Below are 24916 nucleotides of genomic sequence, written 5' to 3'. Positions count from 1 at the left end.
TGGCGGGGAGGGGGGGGGTCAAAATAATTGTAGAGTGAAGATGACATCACATCTGCTCAGGGGTGAGGTAATGCACATCACATGAGTCATGATTGGTTGTTATGTAACCCATGGTATAAAACGTTTTTAAAAGTGTCAATTGTAGATGAAAAGTAATAAAGTTATGAAATTCATTTGACATAAAATATTGACTTGTTACTGCTAAAAATGGCAACTTTGATAAAAAGACATATTTACATTGACATGCTCTTGGTAAGATTTTATACTTTTTGGGGGGGGAAGGGGTTGTAACATTACAATGTTATGTCTGGTTTTTTGTTGTTGTTGTTGTTGTTTTGTGGGGCAAAAGGTGGTTTCATTGTCATGTGTTTAGTTGTTTAATTAAACCTGACAAAGTGACATTATTTATGTAGTTTCGAAAAAACAGGTACATATGGGAATTAAGGGACCAAAGAAGAAAAAAAACAACTGGACCTCCTTTGGGTGCCCTAAACGATAACATTCGTATTTGGAAATATTTCAGTTGTTGGTTTACTATTATTATCACAACTCAGAGGTCAAACCTCCCATTGCATATTTAATTTGAACCTGAAGCTGAGACCGTTTCAACCACCCTGGCTTGCTGATCGCAAAATAAATACCGTAACTAATAACAAAAATACGGCAGCGGAGCAAACAGATGCAATTTTGTGCAGTGATTTTTTTTCCTCCCCAAGCTTAAATCAAGACTGGTGCTGGTGTGTATATACGGCAAAGCAGTTTGTTTTGGGGCAGATAATGAAGTGTGCCGATGTGAGGGAAGTGTGCGGGGCCCTGCCAAATCTTAATTAGAGATTCATCTGCTCTTATATATCACGGTTAGTGTGTGTCAACAAGCTGCCATGCATCAGCTGCTGCCAGAGAAAGCTTTATGGTTCAAACTCGGTCTGCGTAAAGCGTGTGTGTGTGTGTGTGTGTGTGTGTGTGTGTGTGTGTGTGTGTGTGTGTGTGTGCGTGCGTGCGTGGAAATTAAAGAGCAATAATTAATGGGAGGTGGGGAAGTTTATCACCTGTTTCAGTCTTTGTTAATAATGATATCGCCCTGTGAGTGTGCTTGTGTGTAAGTGTGTGTGTGTGTGTGCGTGCATGTGTAGGGGTGACATCAAGATTAACAAAACAAGTGCATATGTAGCCCTCACTCTCACTGGGCATAATAAAGCACATAAATAGTGTGCGGTGAACAAGTTAGGGAGCGCCACATTCACTGACCAAAACAACGTTATCCCAGGCTTAAAACCTTGGCCATTGCTTGAAACCGTACTTTGAAACCCTCGCCCTGACATGAAACCCAAATTTGAAACTCCAACCAAAGGTTAAAAGCAAAATGTAACTGTTTCATGCACCCTGAAACCTGTTGACATGATAAGCTGCCCACTGAAGTAACCGCTGTCCCCAAAAGGGTTAAAACCCTAACCCTTGTTTCACACAAAAGGGCAAAGTGCCCACTTCACAGTGGTGATTTGACCAACTTTCGGGTCTGCTTGCAGTTCCTTATGAACGCACTTTGTGCACTTCAGTCATTTTTATGTCCGGACTCCAGCGAGTCTCTTTCTTCTCATGCAATATCAAAGACTACACATCTCATGTGCATAATTTAAAGGAAATGAGGGGAGCCACTTACATTGGCCAGGAGGTTGGCCGTGTTGAGTCTCACAAAGGCTCAAACGTCACATTCTACCTGTGGCAGTCTACGAAAATACCTAAATAAAAAATATTTCACACATGCCCAGAGTTAAACTGCGCTTTGCACCGGGAACGAAAATAGAGCCCAGTTTAACAATTCTGTTGATTCCACAACAAATCATGTTTTCTTTCCAAAACTAATAAACTTGGTTGATCATCTGACAATTCACATCACGCCGAAAGATATACAGTACATTACAAAACAAAACTACGACCTTTGCTTTTTGTAGGTGTAAAAAGCAGGATGGAAGAGGACTGAGCCATTCAGTCACTTTGTAACCTGTTCGGGGAAAAAAAATCAGGCTGTGCTTGAAAAACACTGCTTCCTGTTTACACGCTTCTTCTTTCAAAATTTAAACAGTGGGAAACACAATGACCACCATCTAGTGGCCCAAATTGGAATTAGCTTTACTTTTCATACACTTTTAAACCTGAATACTTTGGTAGTTTCCTTCCAGTCTGATATTACTGAGCATAGCTTCAGATACGAGAACCTGCCGGAAACTTATGAAAGGAGACAGACATCAAGTGAAGGAATGTGTTAAACGTGACCAAAGCTGCGTTGACTGTAAGTGCTGTCGTGAGCAACATGAGCACAAGCCTGTGAAGAATTCCAAAGTCAACTTTCCCCAAAAAGCGCATTGTTTCCCTCCACCCCCCTTTAAAAAAAGTCACAACGTATGTCAGTCATGGAGTCTCTCCACTCAGCATTTTTGCCGACTTTTTCTGTCGGTCTTGCAAAAACAAAACATCTCTAATGTCTGTTGGTGCAAGCATGACCCCCACTACCCCCATCGTTCCCCCGCCCTCCGTCCCTGTCACAGTTGCTCACTCGCAGCCGGCGTCAGAAGGAATGAACGCGTGTGTGAGAGGACGCACGTCTCCTGGAGGGGAAGGCCCGAGCACCCGAGGGCAGCTTGCTAACGTGGGACGAGATTGGCGTAGGGGGTCAGCGGGTGTGAGAGAGTGAGCTGGCTCTCGTATTCGATCAGCTAAAGTGTGTTTTCCATCTCATCTGCCTTCACTTGCCATTCTCTTCCTTCCACATTGGACCTGCCTGGTCCGCACGATACGGACTGAGTGACTGCTCTTTTCGACTTTGTGTCCAAGTGTACGTGTGTGGGTGTACGTGCGCCTGTCTCCATTGAAAAACCATTACAATAAAATGAGTGTAAAGAAGTAAATGGGTTCTATAATTATAGTTACTGTATGCACTGACTGGAGTGTTTGTGTGTTGGCTGTGTGCCTGTAAGGGGCGTGGTCTTGTAAATGACATCAGGCCAGTTACACTATGTGTGAAAGTTCGGGCATTAGATGTAGCTTATAGCAACTCGTTGCAAGTGAACTCATTTGTTTTTTACCGTTGCTCTCCTTGCCTACAGGCAACAACTTTACTTATTTTGTTTTAATTTCATTCCTGAAACTAAAATTTGATCTCATAACACAGTGGCTGGCGATGTTTCATACAGTAACTATAAAATAAAAAAAAAATTGAAACTATTTTAATATTTCACCACCATCTCTTTTTCAGTAAGTTGAAAATGATTTTGTTTCTCCTACTTAGTGTTACTTTTCAGATACTGTAAAAACAATCATAAAAAAAGTGGTTTGATTTTTAGAACGATGTTTTAAACGCTTTTGAGCCATAACAAATCTTGGAAAAGAAAAATAAGTCAATTTTCTCCAAATTGATGTTTTTATTATTTGGTTTCAATAGAAATGAATTTTAAAGTCTTCTGATGCTGTTTTAAAATGACTTCATCTATCTACTGTTGCTGCTGTAATGATACAAATTTCCCCACAGTGGGACGAATAACATTATTTCTCATTTTATCTTAAATGCACTCTTGGCAGTTGTGATTCTGCCTCTTTCAAGTGACCCACAAAAAAAAAACACTTTAGTACTATATTGTGTACAAAGCCCCGCAAAATTCTTCGATTGCTGCTTTAAACATTGTCTTTGAAGCAATGACAAAACTGTAACTTTTGGAGAAATAAAAAGAAGTCAGTTTCCTCCCTTTTTTGAACCTAATCCAACAAAATTTGTTGAATGCTGTTTTAAATGCCATTTTCTGCCTTTCACATTAGCTATAAAATATGTCCCCGTTCAACTAAATAGAATTACTTTTCGCAGGAAATCCAACTGAATTCTTCTAATGGAGTTCTTTGCCTCTCAAGTCAGCCATAAAAAAACAATGACTTTCTGTATACATAATGCTCCTGAATTCTCTGCCCTTCACATCTGCCTTCAGTTGCCATTCTCTTCCTTCCATGTTGGGCCTGCCTGTTCAGGCCGATGCGTGCTGACAGGCCCGATCTGCGTGCGTACATGCCGGCTGACTGACTGACTGACTGCTCTTTTTGACTTTGGGAATGTGTTTGTGTGTGCATGCGCTGCGTGTGTCCTATGCGGCCGAGCTTTTCGAGAGCTCTGATTTTTGTGGCAGGCCTGTCAGATCTCTCGTCCCTCCACGCCAGATCAATGCCAGCGCCGAGCAAGTGGCAGGGCGTGATGAGAACCACCCGCCCCCTCTGACGGGTGCCTGCCAACGACAGGGAATACGTTCTTTTCGAGGAGCAAGCTGGTACTGGCTGAGTGATGGACACACACACACACACACACACATTTACAAACAAACTACAAACAGGAAGTACTTCACTCACAAATGCTTCTCACTGTAACTCCACATACTCATTGACCACAACATTAGGTGCAAAATAATAGAAACCCTTCACTCTAGAATGTAACCCCCCCCTCCATCCCTCCTCCATCACAGGCTCTGGGTTGAGCTATTTCGTGGATTTTTGATCCATTTTATTTAAATATTTTGTTTGTCTTCCGCTTATGATAGGGGTAATTACCAGGGGTGGGCATTCCGTCAGACTGACGGAAGGTCTGTCAGTCCATCACTGCTTCCGTCAGTATTCCAGGCTGACCCACATGGGTCCACTTTGTCCCTCGTTGGCGAAGGCCAATCGGCGTCGAGAATGTGACCAGCACATGCTGACACAGATGGAGGGACGATGACAGAAGGTTACCCAGGTTGCGGATGGAGGACGGACCGGCAAAATAGGGTAAAGTGAGCATTATATATCTCTGATCTAAAACAAAATGATCACTTTTTGTAGGCTTAAATAGCAGGATTACAGTAGATAATATTCAATAATTTAAAAAAAAAATAGACTATTTATCGTACAAAATTCAAGTGTATTTTATATACAGTGCCGCCTATTTTTTTACATCACTATAAGTAATTACATTTTTACTGTGTATAGCAGTACTGTATACTGTTTGTACTCAGCAAACATGCGCACAGCCCAGCCCTTTTTTCTTCCCTCACCGGTACTGTTTTTCTTTTCTGCCACAACTGGAGAAGATACTTGCGCTGTCAGAATGCCACGAAAAACAAAACCAAAAAAACAGTGCTTTCTGCATGAAAGTAGCTCATGCTGATGGAATGAAAGCCACGCAATAAATTCCTCCGTGACACATTTTTCACAGGGAGGGGAAGCCAGATACAAGCAGGACGGTAACAGGGCGAAGCAGTTAATGCATGGCACCAAAAAGCCATAACACTAAGTAGACTCTGCCCACTTAAATCTTTACATTCTTCATTCACTTTAGCTCACCAAACACGACAGTCCCCCTAGGCAAGTAATGAATAATCATTAGCAAAAGGTCCACAAATTATTGAGGTAAAATAAGCAATGATTCTTTTTTTTTTCTTTTTTGGGGGGGCGGGGGGTGGCGCAATTTATAGGCATTAACATGTAACTTGCAATCCAATAAATGTCATCACGGCTTTCAGTTAATTAAAGGGAAAGATATTATACAGTAATGCAGGGTGGCGTTTATATCTCGATTTCCACACACTGCAATTTACTGCCCGGGCCTTTATTTGAAGGGAGCCACAAATAATGGCCATTAAGCCGTCACGGGCCGGACAGGGGATCACATTAATGAAATTAGATAAGGTGGGGATGGCGATACGCCACTGGAGGCTCTCTGGAGACATGAAAACGCATGTGTGTGCGTGCGCGTGTGTGTTTTCCACTTGCTTTTGTGTATGCACTGACCTGCTTACTTGTCTGTTCACCTCTTGCACTTTGTCCAAGCACATGCAGGAGTCCACTTAGGTGTGCAGCATGAAGGCCTGCTACCTCATCAGTCCTACTGGGGCCGTCAACAGGCGCGCGCGCGCGCACACACACACACATACAGAGTCTCTCCGACTAACAGGGAGGTGTCACTCGGGGGAGGCAGCTGCAGTCGCTGGTGTGACGGCTCGCCTCAAATCAGAGACCCTCGTCCCTGTCAACAGTAACCTGGCCCCCCCAGGCTACCTGTGACACACAGCCCCAACATACTGAACATCCCCAACTCCATACAGACATTTGAGGAGGATTAGGCTCATAGTTTAGCCATAGTTCATACGTTTAGCCATAGTTCATACCAACTCATAGCCAACTCGTTTAGCCATAGTTCATACGGATTTTGTGGTGAATCTTACGTATACGGCCGTATCACACAAATCATATGGATTCTGAAAATTTCAGTTTTTTTTTTTTAACTAACTCCAAATCAAGTAACGCAGGAATACAACTCTGAACACAGTAATGCTACTAAGTACAATGATGATTAGACATTAACCAGACATTGTATTATGGAGATCTACAGTAAATATCATTGAAAATTTTGTGAGTTTTTTTCTGCCGTTATTTTGACATATAAAATGCTTTGGTATGTTATAAGGATTTTTTGCTCTTTATAAGGATTTTTTTGGTAGTTTATACAGGTTGGCACTCCAATACACAACACAATAATAATACTACAGTTGATTTTAAAAAAGTCAACACACCCTGTCCAAATGTCAGGTTGTTGTAATATAAAAAAATGAGACAAAGACAAGATACTCTTACTTCTATGACAGAGGCTTTTAAAAAATGGTTTCACCCTATTATAACTGGGGGATGTGGATTTAAGGATTATCACCCACATATTAATGTCAAATAAACAAACTATGTACCATATGTCATAATTTTATACAGTATGGATGATTCTTATGAGGGCAATCCCGAGGATGTTCAAAACTGAAAATGAGAAATATGTCAACTTCACTACGACACCAACATTGTGCACATTAAGAATATCATTCGTTGTTTTCCTGGTGTGTGCGACTTGTTTGTGCGGGCAGCAGCCGAGACAAGGCGGCCCTCGTTGCGTATCAGATGAGGCGCCAATATCCAAGTCTGCGACAGTGACTTCCTGTCTGCGTGTCAGACGGCAAGTGAAGCCCCGTCGATACGGCGTCGTGCTGGCATCCTCTGCTCTCGTCTTCTCAAACGAGCAGAGAAGGGAGAGAACGACATCTTCATTCATTCATGGTGGAAGGTGAATGTGAAAGGCCAAGATTAAAATAACATTTCTTCTGTGTTTATAATTCTGGTTTGCTTTTGGGAGTTTTGGTTAGGCCAGGAACCATATCTTATTTGAAGTCATATACATATGATATAAAAGATACTCCTTTACATTATGGGTCGCCATAAAGTCATGCTAAACTAGTGACAAAATGCATTTGCATTGTTGGCTCACTATTTGGCAAACTGAGGCTCATTTTGTCCATTTTGTTCAATCTCTGATCCCTCTGTGCTTGACTACATAACAGTAATATCTTCAATGAGGGTCTACTATTTAGAACAAAGGAGCAAAGTGGAAGGCTCACTATTTGACAAGGTCAAGTCTTAAATCTTTTTAACAACTTAAGTATATACTGTAAACCGTTTAAATTTAAAAAGGAGAATTTGTATTGTAAAAAGAATTCCAATGTATTTGTTCATATTTAATTTCCTGCATTATAGTCGTGTTATGTTTTATTTGCAAGTTTTAGCTGAATGATTGACTGGGTAAACCGATGTGGAAGCTTTTGCGGTTTTTTTATTGTATTTTTTTTCACAAATATAGTCAAATACTGCCCTCCTGTGGCAGGATTAAACATGTACCAGGCACTTTTTTTCAGACACTTGGGCACAAATGAAGTCCAAGAAATGTGTTTAATTTCCACTTTAGGGGTCCAAAGGGATGTCTTGGAGATATTACAATTGAGTCAAATTAGTACAAAGCACCTCTCCGTGAGCCGTCACCTTACGGTGGTGGAGGGGTTTGTGTGTCCCAATGATCCTAGGAGCTAAGTTGTCTGGGGCTTTATGCCCCTGGCAGGGTCACCCATGGCAAACAGGTCCTAGGGGAGGGACCAGACAAAGCATGGCTCACAAAGCCCCTTAATGACAGATAAAATCGATGGTATCCAGTTTCCCTTGCCCGGACGCGGGTCACCGGGGCCCCCCTCTGGAGCCAGGCCTGGAGGTGGGGCTCGTTGGCGAGCGCCTGGTGGCCGGGCCTACACCCATGGGGCCCGGCCGGGCTCAGCCCGAAGAGGCAACGTGGGTCCCCCTTCTCATGGTCTCACCACCCGTGGGAGTGGTCAAAGGGGTCGGGTGCAATGCGAGCTGGGCGGCAGCCAAAGGCGGGGACCCTGGCGGTCCGATCCTCGGCTGCAGAAGCTAGCTCTTGGGACATGGAATGTCACCTCTCTGGCGGGGAAGGAGCCCGAACTGGTGTGTGAGGCAGAGAAGTTCCGACTGGATATAGTCGGACTTGCCTCCACACACAGCCTAGGTTCTGGTACCAGTCCTCTCGAGAGGGGTTGGACTCTCTTTCACTCAGGAGTTGCTCACGGTGAGAGGCGCAGAGCAGGTGTGGGCATACTTATTGCCCCCCGGCTCAGTGCCTGTACATTGGGGTTCACACCGGTGGACGAGAGGGTTGCATCCCTCCGCCTGCGGGTGGGGGGACGGGTCCTGACTGTTGTTTGTGCATATGCACCAAACAGCAGCTCAGCATACCCACCCTTTTTGGATTCCTTGGAGGGTGTGCTGGAGAGTACTCCTGCTGGGGACTCCCTTGTTCTACTGGGGGACTTCAATGCTCACGTGGGCAATGACAGTGAGACCTGGAGGGGCGTGATTGGGAGGAACGGCCCCCCCGATCAGAACTCGAGTGGTGTTTTGTTATTGGACTTCTGTGCTCGTCACGGACTGTCCATAACGAACACCTTGTTCAAGCATAAGGGTGTCCACGTGTGCACTTGGCACCAGGACACCCTAGGCCGTAGTTCGATGATCGACCTTGTGGTCGTGTCATCGGATTTGCGGCCGCATGTTCTGGACACTCGGGTGAAGAGAGGGGCGGAGCTGTCAACTGATCACCTCCTGGTGGTGAGTAGGCTCCGATGGTGGGGAAAGATGCCGGTCCGTCCTGGCAGACCCAAACGTATTGTGAGGGTTTGTTGGGAGCGTCTGGCGGAATCCCCTGTCAGAAGGAGTTTCAACTCCCACCTCCGACAGAGCTTTTCCCATGTTCCGGGGGAGACGGGGGACATTGAGTCCGAGTGGACCATGTTCCGTGCCTCTATTGTTGAGGCGGCCAATCTGAGTTGTGGCCGTAAGGTGGTTGGTGCCTGTCGTGGCGGCAACCCTCGTACTCGCTGGTGGACACCAGCAGTAAGGGATGCCGTCAAGCTGAAGAAGGAGTCCTATCGAGCCTTTATGGCCTGTGGGACCCCAGAGGCAGCTGACGGGTACCGACTGGCCAAGCGGAACGCAGCTTCGGTGGTCGCCGAGGCAAAAACCCGAGCATGGGAAGAGTTCGGTGAGGCCATGGAAGCCGACTTCCGGACGGCTTCGAGGAAATTCTGGTCCACCATCCGACGTCTCAGGAGGGGGAAGCAGTGCACCACGAACACTGTGTACAGTGGGGATGGGGCGCTGCTGACTTCGACTCGGGACGTTGTGAACCGGTGGGCAGAGTACTTCGAAGACCTCCTCAACTCCACCAACATGCCTTCCTTGGAGGAAGCAGAGCCTGGGGACTCTGAGGTGGGCTCTCCTTTCTCTGTGGTTGAAGTCACCGATGTGGTTAAAAAGCTCCTCGGTGGCAAGGCCCCAGGGGTGGATGAGATCCGCCCAGAGTTCCTCAAGGTTCTGGATGTTGTGGGGCTGTCCTGGTTGACACGCCTCTGCAACATCGCGTGGTCAACGGGGAGAGTGCCTCTGGATTGGCAGACCGGGGTGGTAGTCCCTCTTTTTAAAAAGGGGGACCGGAGGGTGTGTTCCAACTACAGAGGGATCACACTCCTCAGCCTCCCTGGTAAGGTCTATTCAGGGGTGCTGGAGAGGAGGGTCCGTCAGGAAGTCGAGCCTCAGATTGAGGAGGAGCAGTGTGGTTTTCGTCCCGGCCGTGGAACAGTGGACCAGCTCTACACCCTTAGCAGGGTTCTCGAGGGTATGTGGGAATTCGCCCAACCAGTCTACATGTGTTTTGTGGACTTGGAGAAGGCGTTTGACCGTGTCCCTCGGGGAGTTCTGTGGGGGGTGCTTCGTGGGTATGGAGTACCGAACCCCCTGATACGGGCTGTTCGGTCACTATACCACCGATGTCAGAGTTTGGTCCGCATTGCCGGCAGTAAGTCGGAATCGTTTCCAGTGAGGGTAGGACTCCGCCAAGGCTGCCCTTTGTCACCGATTCTGTTCATAACCTTCATGGACAGAATCTCTAGGCGCAGCCGAAGCGTTGAGGGGGTCCGTTTTGGTGGCCTCAATATTGCATCCCTGCTTTTTGCAGATGATGTGGTGCTGTTGGCTCCTTCAAACAGGGCTCTCCAACTCTCACTGGAGCGTTTCGCAGCCGAGTGTGAAGCGGTTGGGATGAAAATCAGCACCTCCAAATCTGAAACCAGGGTCCTCAGTCGGAAAAGGGTGGAGTGCCCCCTCCGGGTCGGGGGGGAGATCTTGCCCCAAGTGGAGGAGTTTAAGTATCTTGGGGTCTTGTTCACGAGTGAGGGCAGGAGGGAGCAAGAGATCGACAGGCGGATCGGTGCAGCGTCTGCTGTGATGCGGACGTTGTATCGGTCTGTCGTGGTGAAGAAGGAGCTGAGCCAAAGGGCGAAGCTCTCAATTTACCGGTCGATCTACGTTCCAACCCTCATCTATGGTCACGAGCTATGGGTCGTGACCGAAAGAACGAGATCCCGGATACAAGCGGCCGAAATGAGTTTTCTCCGCAGGGTGTCCGGGCTCTCCCTTAGAGATAAGGTGAGAAGCTCGGTCATCCGGGAGGGGCTCCGAGTCGAGCCGCTTCTCCTCCACATCGAGAGGAGCCAGATGAGGTGGCTTGGGCATCTGATTCGGATGCCTCCTGAACGCCTCCCTGGTGAGGTGTTCCGGGCATGTCCCACCGGGAGGAGACCCCGAGGAAGACCCAGGACACGCTGGAGAGACTATGTCACCCAGCTGGCCTGGGAACGCCTCGGGATCCCCCGGGGAGAGCTGGAAGAAGTAGCTAGGGAGAGGGAAGTCTGGGCTTCCCTGCTAAAGCTGTTGCCCCCGCGACCCGGCCCCGGATAAGCGGTAGAAGATGGATGGATGGATGGATGGATGGATAGTACAAAGCAGCTGAGTCTCACCGTGCATTCAGTACTTGTAACATTTGTCATTGATTGCAGCCCACAGACCCCGTTGGCCAGTCTAATTCATTTACCAATCTGTCATTCCATGCATTGATTAAGTTGTCCTTCACCATCGCACAAACCCCACCCCCGCTGTTAATTATATGCAACGAGAGACGATGTTGTCATGATTGTGAATAATCTACGCATTGAGAGGCCTTGTAGTAGAGCAAAGGGCCAGTTCAGAGGTGAACGCAGTTGACCTGGGAGGGTTCAGCTGGCCTACTTCATTAGAGGTGACTGATTTGGATGGGGACATGTTTTTATTAGTTTGAAACACTAATGTTAAAGGTGCAAAAAAAGAAAATACGTTTTGTGACTCATTGTCTTGTGTAAGTCTACAGTCTTGTCTTAAGGTCATTTTAACACACAGGAGCAGCTTTAGTTGGGTACGATCTGTATTTGGTAGACCAAGAGCACCAGACTATCTGTGACAGCGCAATTTAATGAAATTAAATTCTATATATTGGGAGGTTGCACTGTCAAAAGAGATTTTTTTTTTTATTTTCATGATAGAAGTACAGCAATGTGTGCGCCTTTACATTGAGACAACACCTGAATTGCACCCCTTATTATAAATGTACATGGCTAATAAATGTTAATGAAATGACTGCCATCTGATTCTGATGCTGCCAGTGTCACCATTCGAATGTGCTTTAACCGTGGTGATGTGGCATTTTTTATGTTGTATGATTCAAAGACTGCTAGAGGGCAGCAAAGCTCTATTTAAACTACATACCCTGTCCGAAAGAAAGTACTGAAGATGGCTAAACTGAGCCACTGAGAAATTCAATGGGCAAAGTCTATTTCTGTCACTAAGCGGGGGAGTGATTATTAGGACTGCCACTACAACTCCAGTGCAACAGTGGTCTAAGTCCAAACACTTGATTGATTAAGAATATAAATTTGTCATTCAAGATTTTTTTTGAATGACAGGTGCACCTGTACACAATTTCATTGTGTGTGTGTGTATATATATTCATTCATTCATCTTCCGAACCGCTTGATCCTCACTAGGGTCGCGGGGGGTGCTGGAGCCTATCCCAGCTGTCTCCGGGCAGTAGGCGGGGGACACCCTGAATCGGTTGCCAGCCAATCACAGGGCACACAGAGACGAACAACCATCCACGCTCACGCTCACACCTAGGGACAATTTAGAGTGTTCAATCAGCCTGCCATGCATGTTTTTATAATGTGGGAGGAAACCGGAGTTCCCGGAGAAAACCCACGCAGGCCCGGGGAGAACATGCAAACTCCACACAGGGAGGCCGGAGCTGGAATCGGTACCTCTGCACTGTGAAGCCGACGTGCTAACCACTGGACTACCGGGCCGCCCGTGTGTGTGTGTGTGTGTGTGTGTGTGTGTGTGTGTGTGTGTATATATATATATATATATATATATATATATATATATATTCATTCATTCATCATCCGAGCCGCTTGATCCTCACTAGGGTCGCGGGGGGTGCTGGAGCCTATCCCAGCTGTCTCTGGGCAGTAGGCGGGGTACACCCTGAATCGGTTGCCAGCCAATCACAGGGCACACAGAAACGAACAACCATTCACACTCACACCTAGGGACAATTTGGAGTGTTCAATCAGCCTGCCATGCATGTTTTTGGAATGTGGGAGGAAACCGGAGCACACGGAGAAAACCCACGCAGGCCCGGGGAGAACATGCAAACTCCACACAGGGAGGCCGGAGCTGGAATCGAACCCGGCACCTCTGCACTATGAAGCCGACGTGCTAACCACTGGACTACCGGGCCGCCCATATATATATATATATATATATATATATATATATATATATATATGAATGTATGTATGTATTTATTTATTTATTTAGCTGCCTGACTAAATTTCCTCCATAGTAAAATAATTTGATCACATTCATATGAAATCACATGAATTCAACACTTAATGGAGACATATTTTATCATTAAAATATCTCATGTATCAACAGTGACAGAACTTAATTTTGTAGCCTTGCTGAAAATCCGCTTTGCTTGAGAGGAATCCCAATTGATGGATGAATCTCTCTGTGACTCTACAACTTTGTAGCCACTAAGACAACTGGCAACAAATAAAGCAACTTTTTCTTGCGTTCAAGAGACTTTTGAAGACTCTGATCATACCGGGCAAACGTCAGAGCAGGATATGTCACAATCGGTCAACCATGACCCTCCTTGTGACATCTAAATCAGGCAAAATTCAGAACTGCTTGCGCATCATTTCGTTTTACAACGGTCCAGAGGTGGTGTGTTTGGAGGTTGTAATTGGGATCTGATAAATTACACTGGTCAAAAAAGTTTTTGAAAATACTAATAACGAGAGATGCAAGTAAACCTTTCTTGAAGACATTTGAGTGCTAATTGCATTTGAATCTGCCCATTATTTTCTTCTAGTACATAAGCTTTTCATAATCACAATAATGGTGATAATAAAAACAATAATGTAAAATGTATTTTAGTAACATATTTATCACTTTGTAATATTTATGAACTCAGGGTTAGCTCAGGTGGATCTTTTTTTCTGAAACCTCAAAGGTATAAATTACAATCCGTGGTAAAATCCGTATAACGCAAGCTTTTAAAGGTCAAAATTGAAAACGGAAACAAAAAAAAAAAATCAAGATATGCCAAAAACTTGATGTGCGAGAAAGAAACAACGCAACCTTTGATTTGAATTTTCTTGTTGACCTGTTGTAGTAGGATGCAGCACAAGATGTATTGTTCAGTTACCACCGCTCTCTTTAATTAGAATGGTTTATATTAATGGCATAAAAGTATTTTTCATTCACATATTTCCTGTAATGGTGACTTAACTCCCGGTGTTAATATCAGTTAGCGTTTCAACATGTGTACAAATTTAGGTGGTGTTGCCAGGGACTGAAGATCACCTGAACTTGAACATCGAGTATTTCCTCACTTCTACATCCAGCATGATAAAGGATAGAACTACTCACACAAAAATATGCTACTCTATCAAAGACATCAGAATGTCATTACATTACACTTTTAGGTGAGTTGATATCAAGTCATTGGCGTTACCTTCTCTCTGTGATGACGAGAAGGGCAGTATGCACTGACCACACAAGCAGCCAACGTCAGGCATACATGGACTCAGTCAAGCCAGTCTGCTTGAAGGTGCGAGCCACTTGTCTGGAGTGCTGCATTTTGTCCGAGAGGGCCTCCAGGATGTCGTGCCGGTCGACGGCAGTGGCGGTGCGGTAGATAAACGTCCCCATTGACTCCAGGCCTCGCAAGCCGAGATTCACGCCGCAGCCTAGAGGATACACAATTCAAAGGTAATAATAATGAAAACATATTAGATCAACACCCTCTGGTGGACATTATGTCAGAAATACTGAATGAATAAACTGTGTGACCATCTCCATGTACCGTTTGTCTGTGCTATACTGCCCCCAGATGGCCGAGGCACGCACACCAGAAGGAGCAGCACAGTAAATAAAATTGAAGCATTAAATCATGATGCTCAATTGGTTTATTCCTTTAAATTCTATTTAATTATATACTTACTATAAGTCTGGATGAAATACACTATCGTAATTTGTTATTTACCTTATTTAAAAAAAACATGCTTCAATGTTTTGGAGGCTTGGACAGATGACAACATTTCTATTCATTTCAATGGGAAAAGAGGATTTAGTATAGAGTGTACCATCTCTACGAATAAAATTACATCAAAATGCCTCCAGCCAGTTAGTTTATAGCATCATCAACGGGTTGAAACAAAGAAACTGGAAGGGTTGCAGAAATGGCTCGGAGATTTTCATGGATACAATTTTGCAGTTCAGCTCTTTGATCGAGCAAAACAAGTTGCACAAAAAGGATTGAAATAATGAGGAGTTGGCCTCACATGAGGCACATACCAGAAACCAACATTTCACTTGGACATTAGCAGCAAAAGGTTTTCAGAAGGTCAAATTAATTTCTACCAAAAGAATAATATCCCACACTATTTTTATAGTACCCGTGTCAAAGTTGAGGACGCGGGCCGCCTCTCCCTCCACGGTGACAGCGACATGGTCCCCCTCGATGTAGGCGGCGCTGACACGTCTGTGCGACAGCTGGATCTCAAAGAGACGCCGACTGCATTGCATGTGGTAGAGCGTCACGTCATTCAGCCGTGGCTCAATGTCAGTCTTGTACGCGTTGAAGGACTGATGGAAGATGTTCTTCATAAGCTGACCGAGTAAAGAAAGAAAGACGGTCCTTTCAATGACATTATTACTTCTTGACATTTTGGGATAACCTTTTAAATGAAAAAAATGTTAAGAGATCACATTTACTGCACTGCATCTGCGGCATTTCCCATGACTTTTAACATAACATGTCATTCATTTTGTTTTATGTTTGACAGTAAAGCTTGAAGACTTTTTTGATGAATTATTAAAACTGCTGCTTGTTAATTGAGTTGAATTAAGTCAGGTCCCTCGAATTTCAAGAGCAGAAGTCAGAAATAACAAAATTGGACAAAAATGCCCACCTTTAATAACTCTTGTTTGCATGAACACATCTAAAACGTTTCAAAAGAAGGTTCATTCTGAATTAGTGAACCGAATTTTCATGACTTAATATCTGTGACGGTTCATCAAAGCACTGGAGATGAACAATTTTCAATTCAAGGGTGAGGGCAGTGCCAACCAAAGCTCACTCTCTCTCTCTCTCTCTCTCTCTCTCTCTCTCTCTCTCTCTCTCTCCCACCCTCTTTTGTGATGCTTGTCTTCTTTCTACGCAAATCTGCGAAAGCATTTGTTACCAAGTAACGCGACACACCACGGACGCCCACGTAGCAACAAGGACAGCTTTGCCACGTAACTGAGTGTGCGTATGCAGCGGACACAAAAATAAGTATACACACACACACACAGACACACACACACACACACACACCATTCCTCTTGTCAGACGCACTCTGAGCGCATCTAAAGACTTTAACCTGCACTCACACACAACAGTGCACACACACACACACATACACAAAAAACTCTAATGGACTCTGTTGAGTGCAAGGTGATGAGTACCTAGAACAAGCTTCTGTAAACACCACTTTGATGTTTGGTCAGTGCATTAGCAGTGGCGTATTTTGTCATTTGGGGGCTCAAGGCAAACCCCATCGCTGTGTGCTGCAAAGACTTCCTGCACTAGATTAGGTCCTTAAACTCCATTTTAAGGACTAGTACTGTTTTGACTGCAATCTGTGACATTAAAGATCATCTGATATAGTTTCCCATTTTGCTGACAAAATGGAATAATCCTTTGCATGAGAAGTGTTCGGCATTACACCGGTAGTTGAGATTAGCATAATTTTAGTCCTTATTGTGAAGCACTGAATGGTAACTTGCAGATTGTAATGTTATTAGGAGTACCAGTAGCACACAGTTGTCGACAAGTGCAGACTGAACAGTTTTGCGACTCGAGTAACACATAGTTGTCCTCCTACTATACCAAAGTTGACCTATAAATGATGACAAAGAACATGCAGTACATATTTTTGTCCCACTAGTGCCTTCGACTCAGGACTATTACAAAACATTACATTAAGACAGTTGTACCTCTTAGTGCACTGTAGTCATTCTATTAAGTGCACTGAATTGTCAAACTTTCAAACAAACGTACTAGTAACTCACTGAGGAGTTGGCCGTGTGTCTGAGGAAGCGGACCATCCTGGTGTCAGAGGCGGGACATGCAAGGGCCATGTAGCGGTTCCTGAAGGTGCCGTAAATCTTCAAGTGGAAGCCGGGCTTGACGGCGGGGTTGCGGTGCTCCCTCAGGGCTTCCACCCCATATGCGGACAGATCAAAGTAGAGACTGTGGGCGCGGATCTCCGGAGTGGGCACCTGATGATAATACGTCAAAAATAAAAATAAATAAAATACAACTCACAAAATCTCAACCGGGGAATTGTCATTGTCATTTCTATATGGTGATGGAACAGTGGTGCTCATTTGCATAACAATGCCCCAGATTGCGTTTCACTCCCCATAACTTCCATCAGCTCGACTGGGCGAAGATCCAGAGACACTTTCAAGCAATTGCAGGAATATACTACCTGGAATAACCACGAGCAAATGGTAGGTAGAGCTACTCTGTGTTTGAGTTTGCATTGAGATTGATTACAAAGTGCTGCCTCCATGAGTGAAAATGCTGTTATTGTCTTTAAAAGAAAATTTAAAATCTTTTTCTCCAGTCTTTGTGGTCGCCGTTTGCAGAGCAGTAAATGGGACGGTGTGTCCAGTCACTTGCCAGAGAAGTCAAGAAATAGGGTGTCTAAGTGTGAAATAAAACTTAATCCTTGAGATATTTTGGATGAAATAATAATTTAGAGCGGCCCGGTAGTCCAGTGGTTAGCACGTCGGCTTCACAGTGCAGAGGTACCGGGTTCGATTCCAGCTCCAGCCTCCCTGTGTGGAGTTTGCATGTTCTCCCTGGGCCTGCGTGGGTTTTCTCCGGGTGCTCCGGTTTCCTCCCACATTCCAAAAACATGCGTGGCAGGCTGATTGAACACTCTAAATTGTCCCTAGGTGTGAGTGTGAGTGCGAATGGTTGTTCGTTTCTGTGTGCCCTGCGATTGGCTGGCAACCGATTCAGGGTGTCCCCCGCCTACTGCCCGGAGACAGCTGGGATAGGCTCCAGCACCCCCCGCGACCCTAGCGAGGATCAAGCGGCTCGGAAGATGAATGAATGAATGAATAAATAAATAAATAAATAAATGGATCGCGGAGCATCCTCAAAATCAAGACAATGTGTATGTATGTATAATAATTTAGACACCAAAGAAGTGTTTTAAATGTGGGGTGGGGGGGGAATACATTATTGTCTCCTTTAAAACACTGTCAGTATCATTAATAAGGGCTTCATGATGACAAGTTTTAACTAACAGTTTTCATTATTTGTTATTGGAAAAGATTACATTGAAATAAACTGTTGTAACCGATTGGATTTCAATTGATGGTTATAAACGTCCACGGCAGTTAATTAGTTAATTAGTGTTGGGCATTCAGAGGGGTTCCTTGGAAAAGGTCTCCTGTGTCAGGGATCCCAGGATCCAAAACCCCTATTTTGGAAAATGTACGTGCTGATTGGGCCCTTTGGACGCTTGAGCTCGATCGGGTCATAAAGCAGAGAACATACAGTACATGATCTCTGCTTGTGATGGATCCCTTTCAGTTCAACACTACAAAATTACAATCCCCATCCTCCCTCCAATCGGAATTGATCCATCTCTCTTGTTCTGACATAAAACAGCCAAGTGATGGAGACGAGGAAGGACGGTGAGCAAGGCCGAGCGGGTTGTATCCTGGGAGGCAAATTCAATCAGAACAGGAAACACGCCTGGAAGGGGTGAAGGGGGGGTGGGAAGGGGCATAACAGGATTAGGCCGCGCAACCTCTGTGCGTGATGTGAATCGTTAAGATGGCATCACACAGCAGGAGAGATTGTGGATCAACATGTACAGTGGACATGAAAAGTTGAAAATTCAACTGCTTTATGGTTGTTTGGGTTTTTATCATTCATTCATTCATCTTCCGAGCCGCTTGATCCTCACTAGGGTCGCGGGGGGTGCTGGAGCCTATCCCAGCTGTCTTAGGGCAGTAGGCGGGGGACACCCTGAATTGGTTGCCAGCCAATCGCAGGGCACACAGAGACGAACAACCATTCGCACTCACACTCACACCTAGGGACAATTTAGAGTGTTCAATCAGCCTGCCACGCATGTTTTTGGAACGTGGGAGGAAACCGGAGCACCCGGAGAAAACCCACGCAGGCCCGGGGAGAACATGCAAACTCCACACAGGGAGGCCGGAGCTGGAATCGAACCCGGTACCTCTGCACTGTGAAGCCGACGTGCTAACCACTGGACTACCGGGCCGCCGGTTTTTATCATATATAGAAAATTAAAGGCACCTATAACCTGTGCAAGTCCGTTTTTCTTTTCTTTTCAAGAAGGGAAGTCAAAATAAACCAAAACAATGTGACTGCACAAGTGTGCACACCCACTCATAACTGGGATTTGACAAAAATATTCAGCCTTGTTTTATTGGACCAAAACACATTTTGCCAAATGCGTTTGAGAGATTTTGGTATGGTCCAATGAAACCAACTTTTTGTCCATAATTCCAAAAAGGTATGGATGCAAATGCAGCATTGCTCACCACAAAAAGTACGCCATACCTACAGTCACGCATGAGCTTGTTATTCTTCAGGTTGATGGCTTTATCACCAGTTCAAAATACACTGAAAAAAAATTACGTGTTGAATTTACTAAGGTTTATTTTGACAAGTGGCTGCACACAATAGAATAATCTGGATTTAGATACATCTTTTAAGTATCTGTATATATAAATTGGGAATTTCTCCATTGTGAGGCAAATACAGGTTTTCTTATCTTACCATATCTTAGTCTTGTTTAAAAAAAATCTGGATCCAGATGATTCTATTGTGTGCAACTATGTGATGAAATAACTGAGTGAATTCAACACCATTTGTCTCTGTGTAGCAGGCAATGTTAGCACAAAACCTCCATTCTTCTCCTAGAAAGTTTTTTAAAAAATGTTAGGAAAAGCCAAATAGAACAGTTGAACTTTATTTGGTCTTAATCAGATGGTGGCGGGTGTCCGCTGACTCCAATTAAACACGAGTTTGACTTTGGTTAATTCTGGACACAGCCCAGCTATAAGAGGGTGTGCAGACCTGTGCAACCACATTAGCCCGGTTGTTTATTTATGTACCGGTATGTATGTATTTATTTATGTAATGTTCCCCTCACCAAAAGATTTCATTGATTTTCAATAGAGACGTGATGGTAATCTAGGCCACATTATTGGTGGAAAACGTTTTGGAAAAATTTGGTCTCCTTTTTTCACATTACGAAAAATTTGCATTTGAGTAAATGTGTCTGAACTTTTTATATCCACTGTATTAAGATACTGGAGTATAGAACCCACACAGCATGTTATATGGAGCTGTGTGGGTTCTATATATACAGTATATGTACGTTCGTCATATGAAATGAGATGCAAATCTGAAAATATTGCCGCCCGTATGTGAATTTCAATTTAGTTTAGCTGAGAAATAAATGATGCACGTTGTGAATAGAAAGCCATCATCCGCCTCATCTGAACTGCGGCTCTTCTCAAAAGGTCAAATATTTTTGCTGACATGTCGACAGGAATATTTATAGTAATCACCTTTTTTGTATTTGCCCATTTGCTCGAATTGTGGACTTATAGTCTCTTTAATATCTTGCAATATCCTGTTTCTGCTGACTTCCCGTGCCAATCGCTCCGCACACTTCAGTATGTTTGTGCTCATGTTTGTATATGCCACCTGTCTCTGGTCCAGCCTCTCGATGCTGGCGTTGGCTCCGTAGGCGTGGCACGACTCCACCGTGTAGTCGGAGCTGAGGCCCAGCACGGAACAGGAGTCGCCGCATGAACCGTCGGCCAACACAATCACACGTGGCCACTCTTCGGCTGGGATGCGCCGCAGATAATCCTGTGTGAACTGGAGAAGAAAACACAATGGAATCACAGCTGATGTCATCAAAGGCAAGAACATAAAAATGCAGCCGTTGCTCTGTCACGTTCTTCCAACAACGAGCCAACCTTCTCTACCTCTATCCTGTGGTTGAGAGGAAAGAAATTTCATTTGTGCTGTATGTTGCGCATAGAGCACATTTGACAATAAAGTTGACTTGACTGGAAACCTTAGATCCTTCCCCAAATATAGCTAATAATGAACATGTCATACCTCCTTGACACCAATATCCTCTCACTTAAGTGTTCTTGGGTGAAATAGCAGGTATTCGTGGAGGGAAGGAGAAGGTGAGGGACTAAGTGGTGTGAGGCTGAAAGAGAGAAATAACGGCAGCTGGAACGGCTCACAGTTATGGCATTCAAGGCGGCGTCGAGAGGGAACCCTTTAAATGACACATTTGGGCTCCTCAGTTACTGGATGAAACCAGCAGGAAATAGGTGTTACCAAGCGACTGTATATTGCATTTTATGGTAAGTGATGTTATAGTGGAATAGAGTCAGAGCTCTAATTCCCTGCAGATGTCACAAGTGTGTGTCTCAGTGAGGCTCATCGACTTCTCTCAGATTTCTATGACACCATGACGACAGATGACAGAAAAGCACATTTTTATCTGAACAAAACTCCTCAACATATTTCCCCGGAGCCAAGATGCCACAAGATGGCGGGAAAGCACTACTTTTGTCTGAATAAAACTCATTGACTTACTTGAACGATGATACAGTGAGAACAAAAGCAGGAAACGGCAAATAACAAAATGTGAGGGAACACTGGCTAGAATTGAGCCGCCACTATTTTGTAGGCATAAGGACCAAGCACAATCACAAAAAGTGTGAATCCACAATTATTAACGCACCATCAAAAAGGTTTATTACTGCCAAGAAACATGGCAACAAAACAATAGGTGTACTTATTTCTAGATGCATGAAATGTTCGTCTCAGCTCAACATACTCCTTTGACACCAAGATTTTGATATGTTTAAACTAATAAAACAAAAACTGCTCTCTCGAGCACCAACTTAAACAATGCAGGTGGGTCTGCAATGTATGCCCCTAATAAAGCTGGGTTCCCTGTTTGTGGTGGTAATGCAACCCATTTTTTATTTTTATTTATTTATTTTTTTTACTTAAGACTCTCTTCTCCACTTTGCAAAGTCATCGGCGCCAAGGCGGAATGTAGACGTGTGGACGTACAACAAGGTCATGTGCGGGTTTAGATTGCAAGCATTGCTGTTTAATGAGGCGAAGAGCGGGATAAAAACAAGAAGTCTCTGTTCTGCAGCCATGACACAAATATTCAATGAGCAGTCACTCTTTGCATACATACTCGAGGCATGCATGACAACTCTCTTATTTCTTCCGGGATGAGTTCTGGCTGCGGGAGAAGGGACAAGGAGTCCCTATTATCCCATCATTACAATAGGGGGTGAATGGGGCAAAAAAGACCTGCACTGAGTCAAGAAAATTTAGGATGGAATATTGTAAAAAGTTGAGCACGAAATTGTGTTTCAATTGTTTTGAAGGATAGCGTATGAAAAGTTAAGTACTAACTGCATTCACTTGACATTTTAATAAAAGAACTGTACAAAAAGTGGGATTGTGTACATTGTAAACACTCAACAAGCAAGAATTTGGCAGAAAGTTGCATAAATCATAATTTATGTTTATGATGACATATTTTGAATAGAATAGCATGGGAAAAGTTAAGCAGCGCGTCCAGGTTACTTTTTTTTTATTATAAGGAAAAAGCTGTCCAAAAAGGGAACATTTAGCATTTAGCATCTTCACACACTTAAGGCAGTCTTGCAATCTTCCCTGCACACCAATGACAGCCACTGGATTTGGAAGATTTTTTGTTTTTTGCCACCCATAGGTATTTTCGTTAACAAGCCTCATCAAAAGCTATAAAAACGTATTTGCATAAATGTGTGTACCTTGGTGCCGAGCTGCACCCTGACGTCCACTTGCTGCTTTTTTTGCTCCAGGATGCTGAGCAGGTACTCCTGGAACACGCCGACCCTGGTGAAGAAGTGCTCGTCTTGCCAGCATCCCTCCATGTTGTCAAAGTCCACCCCGAGTCCCAGTAGAAAATCCACGCTGCGTGGGTCCAGGGCGATCTGCTGCGGCCGGCAGAGCAGCGCGCTCCGGTTCCGCTCGTCCAGCACGGTCAGCTGCAGCACTTTCCCCGAGCGGACAGCGACCAGGGCGGCCGTCAACCCCACGGGACCCGAGCCCACGACGAGCACCGAGATGCGGGCGCGCCACCGGCGGACGCCGTCTAGGCCGGCTTTGAGCGCCACGTACACTGCCACCGCCACCACCGTGCTGAGCGCCGTGTCATAGGCGAGGACGCGGAACCTGTCCTCTGCCTCCTCCACGCCGACGGGCTGAGACTTCGCGCCGTCCATGACCCGAAGACGCCCGGGCGGCTGTTGTGTCTGGATGAGAGGCAGGAGGAGGGCGGACTCCCTTTCGTCCGCCGGTGGGAGGGTGAATGAAGGCTGTCCCAGGCGGTCAACACTTGTCGCCTGAGACGTGCCATGTGCGTTCTTTCTCTCTGTCTCTCTCTCAGACATATCGCGTGATCGTTATCACATTTGACAGTAATAATAAATACCGGTACACTAAATGTCAGTCTTTCACTCAAAGTGTTCCAAAATACAACAAAATCGCAGTACCTAATTTTTTTTTTTAATTATAATTATTTTTTACATGCACTACAGGTTTGTGTACATTGAGGCTGCAGGTTAAATTTGACCTGTCAGCGAAAATGAAATTTAGATTTTTCAGTTTAATATCAAATTATGATAATGGTAATAATGTTGACACTATATTTCCATTAATGTGTTTGGGTTTTTTGAGACGGTGGTGACATTCCAAAATGAGTTGGAAAGAGTCCTGAGTTCAGTTTTGCTGCCCATATTTGTAGCTGTGCGTGTTTGAATGCACTGCATGTTTGCACTACTGTATGGTTGAGGGGAAAAGGAATTTCATCTTTGCTGTATGTTGCACAGAGAGCATACTTGACAATAAAACTTGACTTGAGAATTATCAATGTTCTCACATTTGCAAAGGTTCCTGCAGAAGAAGTCACACACAAAGTTACATAAGCACTACAGGCTACAAGGCTCGAGCTGGAAGTATACCGCAGGAAATAGTTTAGGGTTTTTTTTTTGGTGAATTTAGTAGAACCTATGCAAAAAGTACTCAATTAGTTTCAAATTTGACACAATTTCAAGAAAAGTGGAGAAAATTGTGCAAAACCTCTACTGGCTTCAAGAGGGACGTTTTTGGAGTTGAAGAAATTAAGACAGAAACCACAACATAAATACACATTTAGATGTGATTCGGTTGTAATTTAACATGAACATATTGAAGTAGTTCAAGTTGCAATTTATGTATCATCACGTCCACTGTGATGGCATGTGTGACCATTTCTGAGGCTTAAGGACATAAATTTTGCAGCGACCGTGTTCTCTCTCCATTCTGCTGACCTACTGGATTGTTACCATGGTGACAGTCACGGCGCCGATTTGTGAATCGAGATGCACTTTTGTCATTTGATGAACACTCTGTCATCAAGTCTCTATCATCGCTCCCCTTCTAGTTGAAATGAAATATGCTACTCCCAATCAGAATAAGGCACTTGAAAAATGCAAGCGGAAGATTTATATTTAGAAAAATCTTTACATTAATCTTTACAGAAAGAAGAACACAAGGAAAGATAAAATAGTAGGTGCGGTATTGTTTCCTGCTGTTATATTCTGTATTTGCAGGGTATCTGGGCAACAAATGTTATCACAGAGGGGGTTTTTGTACAGTACAACACTGTTCAGTAAAACTTTTTGATTGTGTTCAATTTGTCTCAATGGGAAAAACTGAATTCACAATTTCATCACTTAAATCAAGGTACAACTATGTCACATTTGGACTGCTGAGGAGCACAACACATGTCTCTCGTGTGCAGTTGGGTCAAATGAATCAAGTGTGATAACACAGAACAACCAATTGTGTGTACATCACAGACGTTCCAGGTCAGGGTTCTTGTGCACACGTCACTTGGCCCCA

The 24916-nt window shown here is 44.4% G+C and overlaps 2 protein-coding genes across 2 annotated transcripts in view; one reads left to right on the top strand and one right to left on the bottom strand.

Annotated features, from left to right (window-relative positions):
* sephs1 (selenophosphate synthetase 1) overlaps positions 1–24916 on the top strand; it is a 162189-nt gene that overhangs the window by 119683 nt on the left and 17590 nt on the right. The gene's annotated exons all lie outside the window — the stretch shown is intronic.
* On the bottom strand, positions 13206–23424 carry si:dkey-234i14.6 (uncharacterized). The gene is made up of 5 exons (XM_052060366.1): positions 22783–23424; positions 20642–20818; positions 16942–17151; positions 15282–15495; positions 13206–14573 (listed from the first exon to the last, which is right to left on the bottom strand). Exons 1-5 carry the CDS (start codon positions 23422–23424, stop codon positions 14395–14397), a joined length of 1422 nt encoding a protein of 473 aa, XP_051916326.1. The 3' UTR covers positions 13206–14394.

The sequence above is a fragment of the Hippocampus zosterae genome, chromosome 3 (assembly GCF_025434085.1).
Source record: "Hippocampus zosterae strain Florida chromosome 3, ASM2543408v3, whole genome shotgun sequence".
NCBI classification, from domain to species: Eukaryota; Metazoa; Chordata; class Actinopteri; order Syngnathiformes; family Syngnathidae; genus Hippocampus; species Hippocampus zosterae.
Note: the sequence above shows the minus strand (reverse complement) of the source record. Positions and strands in the feature narration are given on the sequence as shown.

Coding starts and splice junctions, on each gene's coding strand:
- si:dkey-234i14.6 (XM_052060366.1), bottom strand. CDS start 23,424: ATGTCTGAGAGAGAGACAGAGAGAAAGAACGCACATGGCACGTCTCAG. Junction 20,819..22,782: donor GGGTGCAGCTCGGCACCAAG/GTACACACATTT, acceptor TTTCTTCTCCAG/TTCACACAGGATTATCTGCG. Junction 14,574..15,281: donor CGTCCTCAACTTTGACACGG/GTACTATAAAAA, acceptor TGTATCCTCTAG/GCTGCGGCGTGAATCTCGGC.